An 18,817-nucleotide genomic window follows, 5' to 3' on the forward strand; every position below is an offset into this window, starting at 1 on the left:
ATGGTTCTATTAAGTTCCACAAACATAAAAACATAAAATTTAAAAGCATATTTAATATTAAGAAAAAATAACTTTAATAATGATAAAATATAATATATCTACCTCATTAAACTATTTTGTATCTATTTGATCAAACGATGTTTATTTTAAAATTTAATTTTTAGTTTTTTTAATATCTCTTAAAAATAAGCAGTAAAAAATTGTGATTGTATTTAAAAATTATATTATATAAGTAAAATATAATTTATCGATATTTGTTTGATGTAATTGAAAGATATTATAGTCAACTAAATTTATGAAACTCTTAAAAATAAGAAGTAAAAAATTGTGATTGTATTTAAAAATAAAATTATATAAGTAAAATATAATTTATCGATATTTTTTGCAGTAATTGAAAGATATTACAGTCAACTAAATTTATGAAAAAATAAATAAAACATTTCAATTTTACTAATTATAAAATATTTTTAGACAATTAAACATATATCAGTTTATGTTACTTAATTATTTTATGTAATAAAAAAATATGTTTATTACTTTTAATTTTTTGTATTGTTTAAATTATGTTTAAAAGAAATAATATTTCTGTTTCTAATCTCAAGATTATCTGTGTAAATTGTTTTTAATGAAATCACATTGTATAGAAATTTATATTTTGATCTAAGAAAATATAGATATAAAGAAAATATTTTATTAGTTCAAAATTATATTTTATGTTATTTAAAAATATTTTTTAAATGTAATATTACTATTTTGTGAACTTTCCTTTTTTATGAAATCATATTATATATACATATATTTTCGTTTTTCAATTATTTTTTTAACTTTATAAAAAATTTCCTTTTTATTATATGTGTATATTTTCTGAATTTTTTTAAATGGAAACTAAATAAAATAATAAATAATAGTATTTTAAATATAATTTAATTCATTAAGGGTATCAGTGTAATCAACCATCGTGAGAGTTAACGTGAGAGCGACACATAGGAAACTGACTTCTCAAATAATATTATAGAGATTAGGTTATAAATTTATTATAAATAGCTAGCCATCTAATTATAAAGTTGTATTCAAAAGAAGCTTTTGATGATTATAGAAAAAAGTGATTTCTGAAAAATGTTTTGATTAAGAACCAAAAAAAGTATTCTTAAACCAAATTTGCAGGTATTCTTGGAATCAAATTCTATCTAGTTTCTGCTCATCAGTTGGTATCAAAACCATGTTTTTATAGGATAGAACTAGAATAACATGGCTCTGATACCAACTGATGTAGCGAAAACTTTATAGAATGGAACTAGAAATTCAGAGAATATCCAGAAAACTAAAATAATCACAAGGTAATATTTTGAATCTCATGACTCGTGTCCCTTTTACAGTGAAAGTCTTGTTTCCTACATTCTTTTTGCAGATTTTTCTTTTTGGTTTTACTAGCTTCTAACTCTCTTCTTTCTTTTGGTTCACTAGAGGCTTTGACAGAACTCACCAGACTCGGACAATGACCATGGAAACTGCAACAACTCTCAATGGTATTATACGATAAGTCAGGCATGAGAATCTTGAAATCTTGAAATTAATACTTGAAGACTTTCTTCATAGTAGTCGTTGTCTGTTAGATTTCTTGATTTGGATCGTGTAAAAGGAAAAAGTCCACTCTGTAACAGTAGGTCCAGCCAAATACAATTCTTTAGTTTATACTATTCGTAGCTCACATGAATACAAGCTCCACGTACGTAAGCGTGTGCCTGCCCAAACTTCTGACGTTTTTTTGGTTCAAGTTGTCTTTATTATTTTTTGTAACTAAATAAACACAAACCGAACATCCAATTGTTTATGTCTGAATTAGATAACTCAAGTCCATACCGAATCTAGCTGAGCTCAAATTCCATTATAATCAATGTGTCAGATAACTAAATTGATCACTGAAAATAATAGTCACCTAAGTTCCTAACCATCTCAAGATTCTCAACACGTATTTATTCCATTATCACTATATACCACACTGAAAAATTTAAGAATCCTTACAAAATAGGAAAGCACTACTGGAAATTTTATATTTCAAGTCTGTAGAGTTGTTTTGTAGGTTTTCCCCTTAATGGGATTTAGCTAGTTTAATTTATTTTGTAAATACCTAACTTAGTTTTTTTTTTATTTGAAGGAGAAATATAGTAGTGGGTCTCACAATCAACTATTTTCGCCATTAAAAAATTAAAAGCGTGCGTATGTTGTTGTTGACATACAAAAAAAGATGTGCATTTCTAGATTAAGACTTCTTGGTTTGTAATATTATTAATTTTTTTTTCCATATTAAGTTTGAATAAATTGATTGAATTGTCTATTTCAAAGCTGTGTCTCTATCCCTTTAGTTTCACAATTTTAGTCCACAAAACGTGATCATCATTATTAACCGTGATCATAAAGTTCATTTACTCATGTGTGGGTCTAAATGGTCAAGAGCCAATAAGTGGTTCACGTTTAAAGTATCCTGTTTATGTTTTTTTTTTTGTAAAATACACCTTTCTGTTTTATTCTAAACAAAACTGTAAGTGCAGAGTGATTAATTTAAAATTTTCGAGATTTTTAATTTATAAAAGGGAGCTCTGATAAAAAAAAAGGCACAACAAGTTTTGTTCATGAATAAATACATCAATTAACACACAACTATAATTATATAAACACACAAACTCAACAATTATCGAATCCTCAAAAAACCTAGTTCAAGTTTGTTGAATGTACGTGTTCAGTAGATAAATCTCAAAACATCCAAGTCAGAAAGACTCATCACATTGGATTGATGAGTTGTATTTTTCAGATTGGATTGACTTCTACTTTTTATGTGCCATTACAAAAGAAGTAAATAAGAAAAACGATCATGAGAGCATGAGTTAGTGTAGGGACTATTAACTTTAAGTTTAATGACATATGGTTAGGAGAGTTAGCCCGTTGGGACCTTTTAATTAGGACATACCTAACTTTTCCCTTGCATTTTAAACACCTACCAGTACCATTCATGGACATTAAAATAAATTTTATCTTTCGTTGAAGAAACTTAGCAAATTAAATATATGATGGACGACGCATGTTCTATCTTCCCATATAGTTTATATTGGTATTTTTATTGATATTTATAAAGAAGTTTATATTGGTATTTATACATCCAATATTAAGTTAGGTTTGGTGTGTCAGATGTTACATTACATACGATGTTACATGTTACATATCTTAGTTCAAAGTTTGATTCTGTATACTCTTCGCCGTTATGTCCATAAACGAATCCACAAGGGGAAAAAATCATTCATCTGCAAACGCAGATCAGATACATCAGTTTATTCAAAGGATGTCTTGTATTTATGCATGAATACTTCATATAATATATATGCAGTAATTTTTACAACAAAGGGGACTGAGTTTGTTAAGGTTTAAGAACTTAAGGACACCAATGACTGGTTCGAAGTTTCTAACGATATTTTCACAAACACGATCATGAACCATGACCAGGTTAACTAACTGAACGAGACGGTAACATCATTTCTAAAATAGACGTCAAACAAGATGCCGCATGCAAACATAAATAAGCTTCTGACATGTTCTTTTTCGGCGTCTGTCTTTTCAAGGTCACGTAGCATTCGTATTTATGAGACATAAAACCAAATTTTGCAAACACACACATGTGTTTGTAAATTTTGCAAAAACAAAATAGTTATTCCGTGATCAAAAAGACAACGTTAAGAAACAAGTGGTTAGAATAAAAAGGAAGCAACAAGATCATAGATGGATCGGATGATTAGACAGATCTATTTCATATGTGTCAAAAGAATTGGTGAGAGATGCATATGAAAGTCAACAGTTAGTTGTCTGTGATCAAGATTTAAAGCGCCTCTAGGGTCTAATGTAGACATGCATCCTGCGACTGGCTACAAATTAAAGAAGCAAAACATATGGTGATAGGTTAACAAAAAAAAATGTACTGATAATTAAGAAAACTGTAATTCTCGAACCTATAAAAAAGATGGAGGGAATAAAATCCACATTTAATTACTCAATAAAAGAATATCCCGGATAATATCAAAACTGAAATTACTCAGTCATTCAATTATGGTAGGTAATTTTTCTGGATATTGTTCATAACTGGGATAATAATATTTAGTCTATTGGGATTTGTTTCTACAATTCCATTTTAATTACTCCTCTCTATGTATTATTTATCGTTATCCAAATTAAAAATTAATAAAACCAAGAAGACTTTTTGCATCTCCAACGTGGATAACAAAGACATACTGTATCATCATCTGTTTCACCTGCTCTCAAAAATGTCACAACCATACCAAAAAAAAAATAAATAATATATTTGTCAACTTTAACCATCATTATAATGGTATTAAAATAATAAATTTTGAGAGCATTTTATATTGCCGTCCCTCTCTTCATAAGAGTTGACTCTAAAGAGAAACCAAACGCAGATTCCTTCTCTATACTCATCTCCTCTCTCTCTCTCTCTCTCTCTGTTTCTCTTCAAAGTTCAAAACTTTGCGTCCGGATCAAAACCGCGTCCACCAAATCCGATTCCCCATCTCCGCAAATCTCTCTCGATTCTCCAAAAACTCAAAAACCAAACACTCTGTTCTTCGATCTCAGGCCTAAGCAAGCCATGGTGGTGAAAATGAAGCAGATCATGCGGTGGCCGCCGTGGCCTCCTCTCTTCGCCGTCAAATTCGACGTGATCGTCGCCGTCCACAGGATCGAGGGGTTGAATCCCGATAACGGCGATAAGAGGAGGAGACCCGTCGTGGAGATCAAATGGAGAGGACCCAGAGCGGTGACTCTCAAACGGAGCTCCGTCGAAAGGAATCACACGGAGGAAGGAGGGTTTCGAGGAGACGGCGTGGTGGAGTGGAACGAGGAGTTTAAGAGGGTTTGCGAGTTCTCTGTTTACAAGGAAGGAGAGTTTCTTCCCTGGATCGTCTCCTTCACCGTCTTCAATGTCAGTCTCTCTCTCTAACTCTTTATCTTAATTTGAAATCGTTGACTTTGATTTTGATCAATCAATCATAAAGATGCTACCTTTGCCTATATACTCTGTAATTTAGCCCTAATTTTAAAAATTGGGGCTTTTGATTCATTTTGGAGTTTTAATAGAACATTTGATTCAATCTGTGGTTTGGTTTATGTAGGGACTGTGTTTTAATATACTCTGTCTCTTACCTTCATTGTAATCGTTGACTGTGAGTATGATTGATTATAAAGATGCTACCTTTGCCTATATACTCTGTAATCTAGCCCTAATTTAGTGGAATCATTTTTAAAAAAAAATTAGTGATTTTGATTCATTTTGGAGTTTTAATAATAGTGTTTTGATTTCAATCTGTGGGTTTATGTAGGGACTGAGTCAAGGAACGAAGGAGAAAGTTCGTAGCTTTGGGAAGGCATCACTGAACATTGCAGAGTTCTTTTCGTTGATGAAAGAAGATGATGTTCAAGTCAAAGTGCCTCTTAAGATGCGTGGCTCTTCCTCTTCTTCATCAGCATGTCTTCATGTGAGTCAATGATTTTTCCTCATTAGATGGTTATTTGAATCTATTATAGTTGTTTTCATTTCTCTAATAGCGAGTTTTCAACTTATGTAGATCTCTCTTCAGTTTTCATCTAAAGAATCATTACCTGAAAGGCAAAGATCTGCTCTTCCTGTCCTGTGGTCTCCTCTCTCCGGAGAGGCAGAGAAAGCCGAGTCTGTTGTCAAAGTAGGGCTGAGGAAGATGAAAACATTCAACCACTGCATGTCTATTCGCCAGGCTTCTGAGAAGGAGGAGACTAGTAAAAAAGATGCAAGCAGCGGAAGTGAAACCAGAAGCCCTGAGAGAAGCCTTGACTCTGAGTCTTCTTATCCCTTTGACACAGACTCTCAGGATGAAGGAGACGCTGCGGATGAATCAGAAGAGAGCAATGCAAGCGGCGTGGTTCAACCTATCACTTACAAAACGCTAAGATACGCTAATTGGGCTAGAGGCTCTTTTCACGCTGGTACAAACCCTGAGGATGACGATTTGATATATTACAGCCACCGCAGCCCTTCAGCAGAGAGAGGGGACGAGGTTTTGAGTGATGCAGTGAGCTCGGAGCAGAAGAAGAGAATGTTATCTTGGAAGAAGAGAAAACTCAGTTTTAGATCTTCTAAACAGAAAGGAGAACCGCTTCTTAAAAAGGATTGCCTTGAAGATGGAGGTGATGATATCGATTATGACCGTAGACAGCTAAGCTCATCTGATGAATCTACCTCTGACGTATGCATTCATTCTCACTAAAGCCCTTTTATAGCTAACAATAATGTTTCTTAACTCTCTGTTTGATGATTTTCTTGCAGTGGTATAAGTCTGATGATTCAGTGATGAAACCGTTGTCCGAGTTTGGAGACGATGACTTTGTTGTTGGTAGCTGGGAGACGAGAGACATTACAAGCCGCGACGGGCTGATGAAACTCAAGGCCTTAGTGTTCCTCGCTTCGATCGATCAAAGAAGCGAGAGAGCTGCAGGAGAAAGCGCCTGCACGGCTTTAGTTGCCGTGATGGCGCATTGGTTAGGATCAAACAGAGACATAATCCCAACGAGGTCAGAGTTCGACAGTCTCATCAGGGAAGGATCATCCGAGTGGAGGAACTTGTGCGAGAAGGAGGAGTACATGGAACGGTTTCCAGACAAACATTTTGATCTGGAGACGGTTCTTCAGGCTAAGATCAGACCTATCTGTGTGGTCCCGGAGAAGTCCTTCATAGGGTTTTTCCATCCGGAGAAGGAAGAGGAAGAAGACGCGAGTCTTGACTTTCTGAGAGATGTGATGTCCTTTGATAGTATATGGGAAGAGATCATGAGACATGAGCCGGAAGAGTCGGGAAGCGAGCCTGTGATCTACATTGTGAGCTGGAATGATCATTTCTTTGTGCTTCTCGTTGACCACGATGCTTACTACATCATAGACACGCTTGGGGAGAGGCTTTACGAGGGTTGCAACCAAGCGTATGTGTTGAAGTTTGACAAAGACGCGGAGATCCAGAGATTGAAACCGGAGGTTAAGGACCAGAACAAGAACAAGTCAGAGCAAGTCGAGAGATCAACAACAGAATCAGATGAGCAAGAAGAGGAAGAAGTGGTAGTGTGTAGTAGAGGTAAAGAGTCGTGCAGAGAGTATATAAAGAGCTTTCTAGCTGCGATTCCAATACAGCAAGCGAAAGCTGATATGAAGAAAGGATTGGTTTCGTCTGTGCATCACCGTCTTCAGATCGAGCTTCACTTCACAAGACACCTCCAGCAGCAACAACCAAATCTGCTGCTGCTTGAATCCTCTGCAAGGGAAGCAAATGTGGCTTGGTCAGTGGCGAGTGGATACAGCAATAGTGGTGGGTTTGGTTGCGAAGTGACTGAGCTAATGGGAGTTGAAGTTTGAGAGACAAAAGTGTATAGAGACAAGCTTTTGTGTTTATAACTCTTTTTTTCATTTTGACTTTTTTTTTGTTTTGTTTGTGTGTATTAGTTTGGTGTTTGATGATGTCTTTCTTTGGAGAGTCAAAGAAAGACTTTTCTTCCTCTCCTACAATAATGTATAGAGGAGAAACTTACCAGAGAATATTATTATTATTTAATAAAATCAGTAATTAGTTTATAATGTTATTGAATCTCACAGTGAATTAGTTTCAATATATGTGAAAATATAAAAAAGTGTTGTTTTTTATATTTTTTATTAATGTCGGTAATATAATTTTTGTTTGTCAACACGTCGGTAATATTTAATTAACTAGGTGTTTTGTCCTCGATGCGGACTTAAACATTATCATAAATTTTTGAAAAGTTCTTTGTATACTATACTAGTTATATTGTGTTTTCCAAAAAAAATTCTTGCGATCAATTTAGTATCATCTATGCATTGTCTACTCTCGAATATATAAATATATATATTTCTTAACAATTAAATATTAAAATATTTTAGTGATATAATTTAAACTTGGGTCTCTAGTCAAAAAATAAAACCGGTTTCCAATTTATGTAAAGAATATTATTTTTTTGAATGAGCAAAGATCTAAGGATGGTTATTGGCAAATAAATGTTTGAGAACTTTAATTTTTTTTTGAGATTCTACTGCTATAATAGTTTAAGGGTTTTTGAAATATTACTAATTAATTGTGTTATTGATTCGAAGATTTTCAAATTTCATCAAAATTCTTTATTTATTTATGATAATAGTTTTTCATTCTATTTTAATAAAATTGAACTATTAAAATATAATTTACTTTTTTTTATTCATAAGATACAATTTTCAAAATATTTTAGCAATTAAAATAATAAATGTAAGATTTAAAATCTGTTATGTAATTTGTTATTTGAATATCACAACAATAAATTACATAGCGGTAGAGTTTAGGTTCTTTTAGATTTAAGTTTTGAGATTATTTTTTAGTGTTTAGGGTTGGTAGAGTTTTAGCGTTAGATGGGATTTATGGTTAGGTTTAGGTAGGGTTTTAGGGTTAGGTTTAGACAGGGGTTAGGGTTAATAGGGTTTAGGGTTAGGTAGGGTTTAGGGTTGGAAAGGGTTTAGGGTTCGGTAGGGTTTTTAGGGTTAGGCAGGGTTTAGGGTTAAGAAGGGTTTAGGATTAGAAATGGTTTATGATTAGGTAGGGTTTAGGGTTAAAAAGGGTTTAGGGTAGGTAGGGTTTAGGGTTAGGTAGGGTTTAGGGTTAGTATGGTTTAGGGTTAGGTAGGGTTTAGGGTTAGGTAGGGTTTAAGGTTAGTAGGGTTTAGGGCTAAGTAGGGTTTAAGGTTAGGTAGGGTTTAGGGTTAGGTAGGGTTTAGGGTTACGTAGGGTTTAGAATTAGGTAGGGTTTAGGGTTAGTAGGGTTTAGGGTTATGTATGGTTTAGGGTTAGTAGGGGTTAGGGTTAGAAAAGGGTTTAGAGTTAAAACGATTTTAGGGTTAGGTAGGGTTTAGGTTAGGTAGGTTTTAGGTTAGGTAGGGTTTAGGGTTAATAGGGTTAGTGTTAGGTAGGGTTTAGAATTAGGTAGGGTTTAGGGTTAGCATGGTTTAGGGTTAGAAAGGGTTTAGGGTTAGTAGGGTTTAGGGTTAGTACGATTTAGGGCTAGAAAGGGTTTAGGGTTTGGTAGGGTATAGGGTTAGGTAGGGTTTAGGGTTAGGTCAGGTTTAGGGTTAGACGGGGTTTAGGGTTAGGTAGGGTTTAGGGTTAGAAAGGGTTTAGGGTAGGTAGGGTTTAGGGTTAGGTAGGGTTTAGAATTAGGTAGGGTTTAGGGTTAGATAGGGTTTAGGGTTAGTAGGGTTTAAGGTTAGTAGGGTTTAGGGTTAGGTAGGGTTTAGGGTTAGAAAAAGTTTTAGGTTAGGTAGGGTTTAGGGTTAGGTAGGGTTTAGGGTTAGAAAGGTTTTAGGTTAGATAGGGTTTAGGTTAGGTAGGGTTAGTAGGGTTTAGGGTTATGTAGGGTTAGGGTTAGGTAGGGTTTAGGGTTAGTAGGGTTTAGGGTTAGGTAGAGTTTAGGGTAGGTAGAGTTTAGGGTTAGGGTTAGGTAGGGTTTAGGGTTAGGTTTTAGGTAGGGTTTTAGGGTTATGAAGGGTTTAGGGTTAGATAGGGTTTAGGGTTAAATAGGGTTTAGGGTTAGGTAGGGTTTACGTTTAGGGTTAGGTAGGTTTACGGTTGGATAGGTTTAGGGTTTAGGTAGTATGAAGTGTTTAGGGATTAGGGTTAGGTTTATGTATGGTTTAAGGTTACATAGGGTTAAGGTCTAGGTTTATGTAGGGTTTATGGTTAAGTAAGATTTAGGGTTTAGGTAATAGGAAAGATTTAGCGTTTGTTTTAGATTGGGTTTAAGGTTTGGTTTAGAATAATGCTTAGGATTATAGGATTTAGGGTTTGTTTGTTTTTTTGTTTATGTATTTGGTGCTGAGTTTTTTGGATAAAACTTTATATTAATATTATTGATTCATAATTTTTCTTAAAATGTTAAAAATTTTAATGTGATTTTTAATGTTTTTAAAACAAAGTATGTATTTTTTGTTAAGTTTTTTGTGACAATAAGTTGAATATATCTTAGACCACAAATCATAAATATTTTTAGTCTTATACATTTTGTTTTTCAAGTTGTTGTTACTTTTATTTCCTTTTATACATTTCTTTTAATATTTATGTATGCATCCATAATATTTTTAAAAAAGATTTTTCATAAACTAATGTATTTATTGTAGTTTTAAATATATTATAGTTTTCGTGCACTTGATTAAATTTTTTTGGTGTTGGTGGTATTTGAAGTGGTTGAGAACCATAATGGATATTTACTTTCATAAAGTTTTTGGTGTATATTTAAAAATAAAAATTTGTAAAAGCTTTTAAATCATATAAATATAATATTCAACACACTTCTGTTGACTTTTTATATATTTAAAATTTTGAAGTAGGTAATTACAAATTTATTAAACTCATAGATTCGTTGCTACTTTATAAATTATCACACGATGAGGTACATGTGGGTAAAGATTGCTTTGATGATAATATAATGTCCATATCGTAATGTGTCTTTTTTTTTGTTTTATCTACTATGTATTAAAAAATAATTAACACATTCAATAATATTAAAGAGTAAAAAGGCATGTCAATTGTTCATAGTATAAGCCCAAAGTTAAACTCAAGTCTAGCCAAAATAATAAAACCCAAAGACACGTGTCGGTCTGTCAGAGAGTGACTTTCCATGTGGATAACTTAGAAGAGAGGCAAACATATTTATATATATATAGATTCATTACTAAAATAAATCTTAAAATAACTCAATATTATATTTTTAATTATATAATTAAAAAAATTATTTGATTAATATTTAATTATATAATTTATGTTTTTAACGTTTTACTAAAATACTTTTTCATATAACAATACAATATATGTATATAAATTATCTTTTTTAATTATAATTTTTAGATTTTGGATAATTCAATATTCTATATAATTAATAATTTTATTTAATTAATATTTAGTTATAGAATTTATGTTTTTAACTTTTTACTTAAAGACTTTATTAGATAACAATGCAATATATAAAGAAGTTATCTCTTTTTTAAATTATATTTTCAGATTTTGGATAATTCTTACTATTCTTAATATTAATCAATTATCTAATCAAAATCAATTAAAATTTCGTTCTTATTTTTTAATTTATTTATACATTTTATTCATTAAGGGTTAAACGATATTAACCACTCTAACTTTCAGTGTGAGAACTCCATTGCGAAAATTTACTTCGCAAATAATAGTATTGATAGATAGATAGATCAAAGACTAGAGATAGAAAAAATGTAAGAGAAAAACGAAATACTTTTTTTTTATAAATGAAATAGATAAATACAGAAGTCTGTTGGGTAAAAGCTAATATCGAGCTCTTGTTGTTGTCTTTCTAGAAGTCTTTTTGTGTCTGTCTGATTAATCGATTGTCGGAGAAGATGAAGAGAATATTCGGTGCGAAGAACAACAAAGAGCCTCCACCGTCCATCCAGGATGCTTCTGATCGGGTTTGCATCTCTCTTTTCGATTCCTTTTTTGTTTCTTATTAATCGTTAAGAGGAATGTAGATGATTAGGGATAGTTTTTTTTTTTTTGAATATTTTGTTTCGAGATTTAAAAGCTGGATGAAGTGAATAGGTAGATATTCATGAGCTATGGCGAACTAGTTGGATCTTTAGAATCCCTAAATGTATTCTTCTCATGTTGGCAGATCAATAAAAGAGGAGAGTCAGTGGAAGAGAAGGTTAAGAGGCTTGATGCTGAGCTTTGCAAATACAAAGACCAGATCAAAAGGACTAGACCTGGTCCTGCTCAAGAAGCTATCAAAGCTCGAGCTATGCGAGTTCTCAAACAAAAGAAAATGTAAGAGAAAATCATCATTGTGTTCATATCTTGTCTCTGCTTCTCTCAATGGTTTAATTAATATCATGATTTATTGTATTAGGTATGAAGGACAACGTGACATGCTCTATAATCAGACTTTTAACCTTGATCAAGTTTCTTTTGCTGCTGAAGGCCTCAAAGATGCTCAACAAACTGTATGTCTCATCCAATCACTTCTTCTTTTATCTTCCTAAAGATATCTCATGTGTTTTTCATATGAATATTATGATGCTTTATGTACATGAATGTGGATAAATCCTATAAAACTTGATTAATTGCAGATGACAGCCTTGAAGTCTGCTAACAAGGAGTTAAAAGGAATGATGAAAACCGTCAAGATTCAAGATATTGATGTACGTTTTTTTAGTTTCTTTTGTTATTCAAGCTCTCTTGTTATTTGCTTCCTAGTAATAAGTAGTAACTAGTATTCTTTAACTATGGGTTATTAACTGTATGACACAGAATCTACAAGATGAGATGATGGACTTAATGGATGTGAGTTCTGAAATTCAAGATTCACTGGGCAGAAGCTACAATGTTCCTGATGACATTGACGAAGATGATCTCATGGGTGGTAAGTCCTTAAATCAATTTTTGTGGGGGATCAGTAGAAACTTATTTGCCATGTATGTTTGTGAATTACAGAGCTTGATGCACTTGAAGCTGACATGGGAAACGAGACTGAAGCTGACGGAGTGCCTTCCTATCTCCAACCCGACAAGGAACCGGATCTTGATGAGGAACTTGACTTGCCTCCTCCACCACCAGGAAGGACAACAACAACAGGAGCCCAACCTGAACGAGCTGCTCAAGTGAGTTTCCCTCTCTAACTCTTATGTATGTAAATTATGATGAAGAACATTTTCTTTATGTTTGTTGCTGATGTGAGAGAGATTTTATGATGAAAACAGAAGGCTGAGGATGAATGGGGATTACCTGCGGTGCCACGTGCTTCACTTCGGGGTTAAATTCACACTTTCTGCTTGTGTGCATACAAGAATGTTCACCTCCAAGCGTTTGTTTTCACTTGTGAAAGCTACTAATACGTTTTGTGCATAACAGTCTCATAAACCTTGGATCCTCGATTTGTTCATGAGAAGCAGTGATTTAGTTTTTTTTTTTCTTTCCAGTCACTTATGTTTTGTGTTTGGTCCATTAGTAAACTTTCAAGTAATGAAAAGGTTAAATGTTTGGTATGTACTCAATGGAATCTTGTTCTGTTCAGGTTGGTTTTGTGTGTTTTCCTCTGTTTCTAGACAAGAACTCATGTGGCTTTTAGCAGTTTTGATGGATGATCAAGAATCATGATAAATATCTCCAAGGCAATTTGGAGTAAACTGTTTGGTCAAAAGGTTAAAGACACATGTTCCCGTTTGGTAGAACGTATACGATACAAAATTCTGTCCTTTAGAAGCTCTCACGTACCTTAAAATTTTCATGGTTTTCTAAAAACTTTTGTTATATTGTTTTTTTTTTGTTGTTGAGAGTTTTTAGATTACCTGCAGATAGATAATGGAAATTTATAATGTGTGGAATCAAATAGAATGTAACGTCATATTATTGATGTGTAATCATATCATTCACGCACTCATTGTTGTATAAAACTTAGAGTCTACAACGTCTAGTGACACTAAATGTCGAATAATGAAAAGGAGTAGGGAGGAAGAACAAAAGTCAAGTTCCCCTCGGGCATTACCCCTAAGCTTTCTTGTGGCGTAATCTGCAGGAAACCAATAAGAAAAAATTGGTTTAGTAATTAAACGAATATGAGGCCGGTACTGCAACCAGTCTTACCATCTCTGGGTTGGAGAAGGAGTTCTCATCCATCACACTGGCAGATGTAAGTACTTTCTTCTTTTTTGCAGAAGCTTTCGTGTTGCTCGAGTCCAATCCAGTCATCTTTACCTTCAGCTCCACTGTCACGTTTGCAAAGTTAACAGCCTGCAAATATATATATATATATGGATATCAACCCACAACATTCATTTTTCAAACTCAAAATCTGTAAAATAATTACACTTGAGAAACAACACAAAACCTTAATCTGTATGTAATCAGAGCCATTGCTTTGGAAGGATATGGCAGATGCTTCAACATAAGAAGAGTTTCCCTCCATAGTAGAGCTGAGAAGAGTTGCTCCACTTGACTCTGTGAAGAATTGTTGGACCCAATAGCTTGGTGTTCCATACAAATGAGACGAGTTGAAAACTATAGCATCTGGCAACCACCTGATAAATAAATAAAAACAAAGCAAAACGTCTTTGATGATTTCTGACTAAACCATTCAATGTAACTAAAGTGAGAGAGATACACATACCTTCTGTCGTTTGTGTTAACGAAGAGAGGTGCATAGCTTACCATTCCTACAACATCACTGCAAACAAAAAACAAGGAGAGTAAATGTAAAAAAAAACTTTTGTTATGTGGTGGTCCAAACCGGAGAAAGACGAGAAAAAGTTGTGTAAGAAAAAACCTGTTCTTTTCCAAACCAAGGAGGAAACCTGCTTCACCAAGAGCGGCTAGAAGGTTTCCCTTATTAGCATCTGTTTCGCTCTTCGCAGCGTATTCACTAACGAAAGCCTGTGAACCAAACAAATGTTCAAAGCTTCATCAATAAGATATGCAGAGGCTATGAGGAGATGGTTCTCCTCTAGATGATTCTGAAACATTTACAATTGTAGTGTCTTTTAATTTCTAAAAACACTAAGTACATGATGCGTTCATTGTAAAAAGATTTATTTTGGGTTGAATAAATTTAACATTTATTCAAAAAAAAAGTTTTTGTTGCATGAAAAATATGAACTCTTTATCACCTTTGGATCATCACGCGATGTATTGTCAAACTTATGGGACATGGAAAACAAATCCTTGGCAGGAGCATAAACCTGGAACAAAAAGGAGATGCATACACACAGTTTGATTGGCAATCATAAACGTTTGTTTGTGTATGTTTTTTACGTGAAAATCATAGTAATCAGCGGGGTGATCGAGTGGTTGAGACGATCCATCGCAGTTGGAGATGATTTTGATGTCTGGATAGGCTTTCTTGATAGCATTATAGAACTCAAGGTAGTTTCCTGAACAAAAATAAAATTGTGTATCTAATTTAGTATATGATCAAAAGCTCCTTTATCTTCATTAGGTAAGTAAAGGTTAAAACCTTTGTAGTATTTTTTCCCACAATCTTCATTCCCAACAGCAACATATTTAAGGCCAAAAGGCTTTGGATGTCCCATTGCAGCTCGAACTGATCCCCATGTTGAATTAGCATCACCACGAGCAAACTCAATACCATCTAGCGCTTCCTGAAACCAAACAAAATAGAAAGAGATCACATTTTTAGTTTTGTCACTGCCTCACTAGTGAACCGCAATCACTCTCTTAAACTTAAAAAGAAAGAGTTTCATGAGAATACTTGAACAAACGGCATGATACGTGCGGTTTCAACTTGATCATGATGACTGATTCCTGCAACAGTTTCAAAGAGGTTAATACATGTAGTAGTGAAAGTAAGAAGAAGTGTTAAAGATATAGTTAACTGAAGAGTTACCACTGTTAAACACCCATATTGGAGCTGCACCGAGATCTTCAGCCAGCTGCAATAATATTTTGCTTAGAAAAATTAAACTTAGGTGAATGATTCAACACTTAAATATGGTTACAGAAAAGGTAAGAATATTTTTACATGAAAGAACTCAAAGTGACCAAGACCATCATCTGTCCAGTAGTTCCAAACATCACCAAAGTGGCCAGGCCTCTCTTCCCAAGCTCCCACGGTTTCTTTCCAGTGGAATGCGTTGCTTAACGAATCACCCTCCACATAACAACCACCTAACTCAAGAAAATACTTTATAAGTATTTTGGCTTATTTCACAAAAAAAAAATCATAAAAAAGACTCGCAAAAATATTAATAAGTCTTTTAGCTTATTTCATCTAATTAATTCATATATTACTAAAGATAACATGAAGTGAAATGGTGTTTTTGCAATTTAGAGATTACCAGGGAAACGGATGAAACGAGGTTTTAGATCAACCATCATTTGGAAAAGATCATTCCTAAAACCATGTCCCTGTGACCGAACCAAAAATATGAATTAGTAGCTTGATTACTCTAGGCTGTTTCTCAAAGAAGTAAACAAACCTACCTTATAAGTATCCACAGGCATGGCTGAGACTTGATCAAACCAGATTGAACCATTTTTGGTAGTTGTCAATTGAAGCCTTGCGCCATCATCTGTTCCATTTGCCTCCAAAAGCATTTCCTTCTTTGTCCATTTTGAAACCTCAGAAGCCAAAGCTCTGCAAGAAGTAAAAAAAAATGATAAACAAACCAGTCTTGAAAAAATACTAGGAAACTATTAAAACAAGACTTTGAAAGTTTCGCTCTTACATAATCTGCTCTGATGCAAGAGTTAGTGATCCATTCGAGCTTGTCAAAGACACAGACACATCGATGTCCCCAGTGGAACGCACATAAAGGGTCACTTTGTATTTCTTTCCTTCTTCAATGTTCTACAAAAAAAATGGAAGTGAATAGAAATTTTATGTTTATCATCAGAGAAAATAGCAAAGTATGAAACGTACCATGCCCCAGTAACCCGGGTTATAAACCCCGACTCCTTCTGATGGACAACCACTGCTGTTACAAAGCACTTCCATTCTAAGTGCAATTTTGTTGCGCTCAAAACATGAAGAGCGGTCTGTAACTACAGATATGGTTGATTCATCTCCAATAATGGACCATGGCCAGATACTGGAAGGAATGATTTGTCCACCAGCTTCAAATCCTGGAGCAAAAGATTTAACAATGAGTTTAGTTTTGTTATTTTCACCATTCTTTTTTCATGAAAAATGTTACAGGAAATAAAGTTAAAATTCAGACAAAAACCTCTGTTGCTAACAAGTTCAGCCCACAGTCCACCTGCTCCAGCATGATTGATTTCCTGTCAAGAATTACTTGAGATTTAGTTTTATAAAGAGTTACATTGATACTTAAAGCATCAAACTATGTAAAAAAATACAAGAAAATCAGAGTAAGTCCAAGATTCGTTTGAATATAATTTTTGGTGACAGCATAAAAAAGCCAGAAAAGTCATGAAACTGTGTTAAACCTCAAAGAAGATCCCAAAAAGGGTTTCAGGAATGGGTCGTCCTGTGGCGTTGGAAGCTTCTACTTGCAGTGTCACATAATGTTTTTCGTTGTCTTCTCGAGCATCAACAAGACGAACATTCTCGTAAGCAGAATAAGAGCCAAGGAGAAATAATGTCAGGAAAATACTTGTCAGAAACTTCAGAGAACACTCCATGTCCATCATCGCCAAATCTGATCAAAGGAAAGACATTACAGGGTTAATTTATATATCAATAAAAAATATTTCTTTGAATTTACGAGAACGACTTAGTAACTACATACAGACTATTTTGGAAAGAAAACAAAATGCACATGGTATCCTATGCTTTTTCACTCCGTTTACGGGAAAGAACCATTCAATACAAATTAAACAAAATTATTAAATACTTAAAAGGAATTCAATAATTAATCTAAAAAAGGAGAAAAGAACATAAAATGACGAGGATTTCAATTTGACTACTTAGCACTTTACCTAACTAATTACACATTTGCATGAAAATACTGAAATTAGAGGAGACGTGAACGCAGAAGTCTTTTGCCGATTTCGACTATAAAGTAAACCAAGAAGTTCAGAGACATCTAAACTTTTGTCCTCCATTGCAAGTTTCTTAAGTAATGGTTCTTAAAAAAAAATTACACAACTCAAACAATTACCATCTGTACAATATACTTTCATTCATGGTGCTAAGAGCATGATTAACCCTAGAAACCCATTAGGTTTCTTAATGACTATTTAAGTATTAAATTTTAGTTAAAAACTTTAGTTAAGAATCACCTAATTTTCTTGCTTCAATGGAAGTTTCTTAATGAAGAGTTCTTAAAAAAAAAAAAAATTAAAAAGATGAATTGTAATCAAGTTTCAGGCAATGTACACACAAGAAGAGACAGAGAAAGATCATAGATGAGCGTTTTGTGACATTATACTGTGTCGAAATTGTAAAAGAAAGGAGCTCAATCCTTTAGAATCTGTGAACCAATGAACTGAAATTAACTTTATAGTGTATGGCAACAAACTTGATAAGACTACAACAACAACATGAAAGTTATGTAGCTGCCGATAAAGCAAAGGGGTTTTAAACTTACTTCCTGGAAAGCCTTGGACTGACTGTTACAAGAAGCAAAGGCCATGTTGGCAACAGGGGGCGCAGCAGAAGCAGAGCCCATGCTGTTGGCAACATGGGGCGCAGAAGCAGGGGCAGCAGCCTCAGAAACAACGGTTTCATGCTTAATGATTCAGTGAACACACAAAACAAAGAAAAAAACCCTAATAATTACATATCAATGAAAAATTAACACGATGGATTATTAAAGGAATCAGAAAATGAAATTCATACCAGTTTGAAGAGGCGGGGTACGTGCTGGTGCAGGGCGAATCAGCCGTCGAGGATGATAGTTCACTCGAATCAGCCGAGCTTAACGCTCGACTTCACCAAACCTACCATCTTTGGATCCATGCGCACATATTCTTACCGGAAAGCTAGAAAAAGAGGCGGCGAGATGGCAACAACACGTGGAGGCCAAAGGAGCCGTTGATGACTGAGGGAAGGGAAGCAAGCAACTGGTGAGAGACATAGTAGCTCGTCGGTTCGGTGAGAAAGAAAAAAAAAAGATTAAATGGGATGCTGACACGTGGTTGAAAAACCACTCTAAGGATTGATCACCAAAATCATTAATTAAGAATCGGTAACAAAGTTTTTATTTATTTATGATTTAATTATATCAGTCATTTAGTTTTAAAACCCCCTTAAGAATTGCCCATAATCATGGT

At 34.0% G+C, this 18,817-nt stretch overlaps 3 protein-coding genes across 3 annotated transcripts; 2 read left to right on the forward strand and 1 right to left on the reverse strand.

Annotated features, from left to right (window-relative positions):
* The first annotated feature begins 4,423 nt into the window (after nt 1-4,423).
* Nucleotides 4,424-7,648, forward strand: LOC106419419. The gene is made up of 4 exons (XM_013860200.3): nt 4,424-4,978; nt 5,376-5,531; nt 5,622-6,275; nt 6,356-7,648. The coding sequence occupies exons 1-4, from the start codon at nt 4,646-4,648 to the stop codon at nt 7,430-7,432; spliced, it is 2,220 nt and encodes a 739-aa protein (XP_013715654.1). The 5' UTR covers nt 4,424-4,645; the 3' UTR covers nt 7,433-7,648.
* Nucleotides 7,649-11,347: 3,699 nt separating this feature from the next.
* Nucleotides 11,348-13,141, forward strand: LOC106419408 (vacuolar protein sorting-associated protein 60.2). Its single transcript, XM_013860189.3, has 7 exons — nt 11,348-11,541; nt 11,745-11,896; nt 11,979-12,072; nt 12,199-12,270; nt 12,380-12,491; nt 12,563-12,729; nt 12,829-13,141. Exons 1-7 carry the CDS (start codon nt 11,473-11,475, stop codon nt 12,883-12,885), a joined length of 723 nt encoding a protein of 240 aa, XP_013715643.1. The 5' UTR covers nt 11,348-11,472; the 3' UTR covers nt 12,886-13,141.
* A 316-nt stretch (nt 13,142-13,457) lies between these two features.
* On the reverse strand, nt 13,458-18,310 carry LOC106419407 (alpha-L-arabinofuranosidase 2-like). The gene is made up of 18 exons (XM_013860188.3): nt 18,133-18,310; nt 17,030-17,241; nt 16,807-16,861; nt 16,503-16,705; nt 16,309-16,430; nt 16,064-16,217; nt 15,919-15,988; nt 15,603-15,748; nt 15,468-15,513; nt 15,333-15,385; nt 15,078-15,222; nt 14,876-14,994; nt 14,731-14,802; nt 14,391-14,497; nt 14,235-14,291; nt 13,956-14,145; nt 13,712-13,858; nt 13,458-13,637 (listed from the first exon to the last, which is right to left on the reverse strand). The coding sequence occupies exons 2-18, from the start codon at nt 17,231-17,233 to the stop codon at nt 13,548-13,550; spliced, it is 1,980 nt and encodes a 659-aa protein (XP_013715642.1). The 5' UTR covers nt 17,234-17,241; nt 18,133-18,310; the 3' UTR covers nt 13,458-13,547.
* Between the last annotated feature and the right edge of the window lie 507 nt (nt 18,311-18,817).

This window comes from Brassica napus, chromosome A10 (assembly GCF_020379485.1).
Source record: "Brassica napus cultivar Da-Ae chromosome A10, Da-Ae, whole genome shotgun sequence".
NCBI classification, from domain to species: domain Eukaryota; kingdom Viridiplantae; phylum Streptophyta; class Magnoliopsida; order Brassicales; family Brassicaceae; genus Brassica; species Brassica napus.

Excerpts from the sequence above, each read along its gene's own strand:
- LOC106419419 (XM_013860200.3), top strand. The coding sequence starts at position 4,646 with ATGGTGGTGAAAATGAAGCAGATCATGCGGTGGCCGCCGTGGCCTCCT. Across the intron at positions 4,979-5,375 it reads TCTCCTTCACCGTCTTCAAT|GGACTGAGTCAAGGAACGAA; the intron begins GTCAGTCTCTCT and ends GGGTTTATGTAG. Across the intron at positions 6,276-6,355 it reads CTGATGAATCTACCTCTGAC|TGGTATAAGTCTGATGATTC; the intron begins GTATGCATTCAT and ends ATTTTCTTGCAG.
- LOC106419408 (XM_013860189.3), top strand. The coding sequence starts at position 11,473 with ATGAAGAGAATATTCGGTGCGAAGAACAACAAAGAGCCTCCACCGTCC. Across the intron at positions 11,897-11,978 it reads GTTCTCAAACAAAAGAAAAT|GTATGAAGGACAACGTGACA; the intron begins GTAAGAGAAAAT and ends TTATTGTATTAG. Across the intron at positions 12,492-12,562 it reads CGAAGATGATCTCATGGGTG|AGCTTGATGCACTTGAAGCT; the intron begins GTAAGTCCTTAA and ends TGTGAATTACAG.
- LOC106419407 (XM_013860188.3), bottom strand. The coding sequence starts at position 17,233 with ATGATGGACATGGAGTGTTCTCTGAAGTTTCTGACAAGTATTTTCCTG. Across the intron at positions 16,862-17,029 it reads TTTTTGGGATCTTCTTTGAG|GAAATCAATCATGCTGGAGC; the intron begins GTTTAACACAGT and ends AATTCTTGACAG. Across the intron at positions 14,146-14,234 it reads GTTAACACAAACGACAGAAG|GTGGTTGCCAGATGCTATAG; the intron begins GTATGTGTATCT and ends TTTATTTATCAG.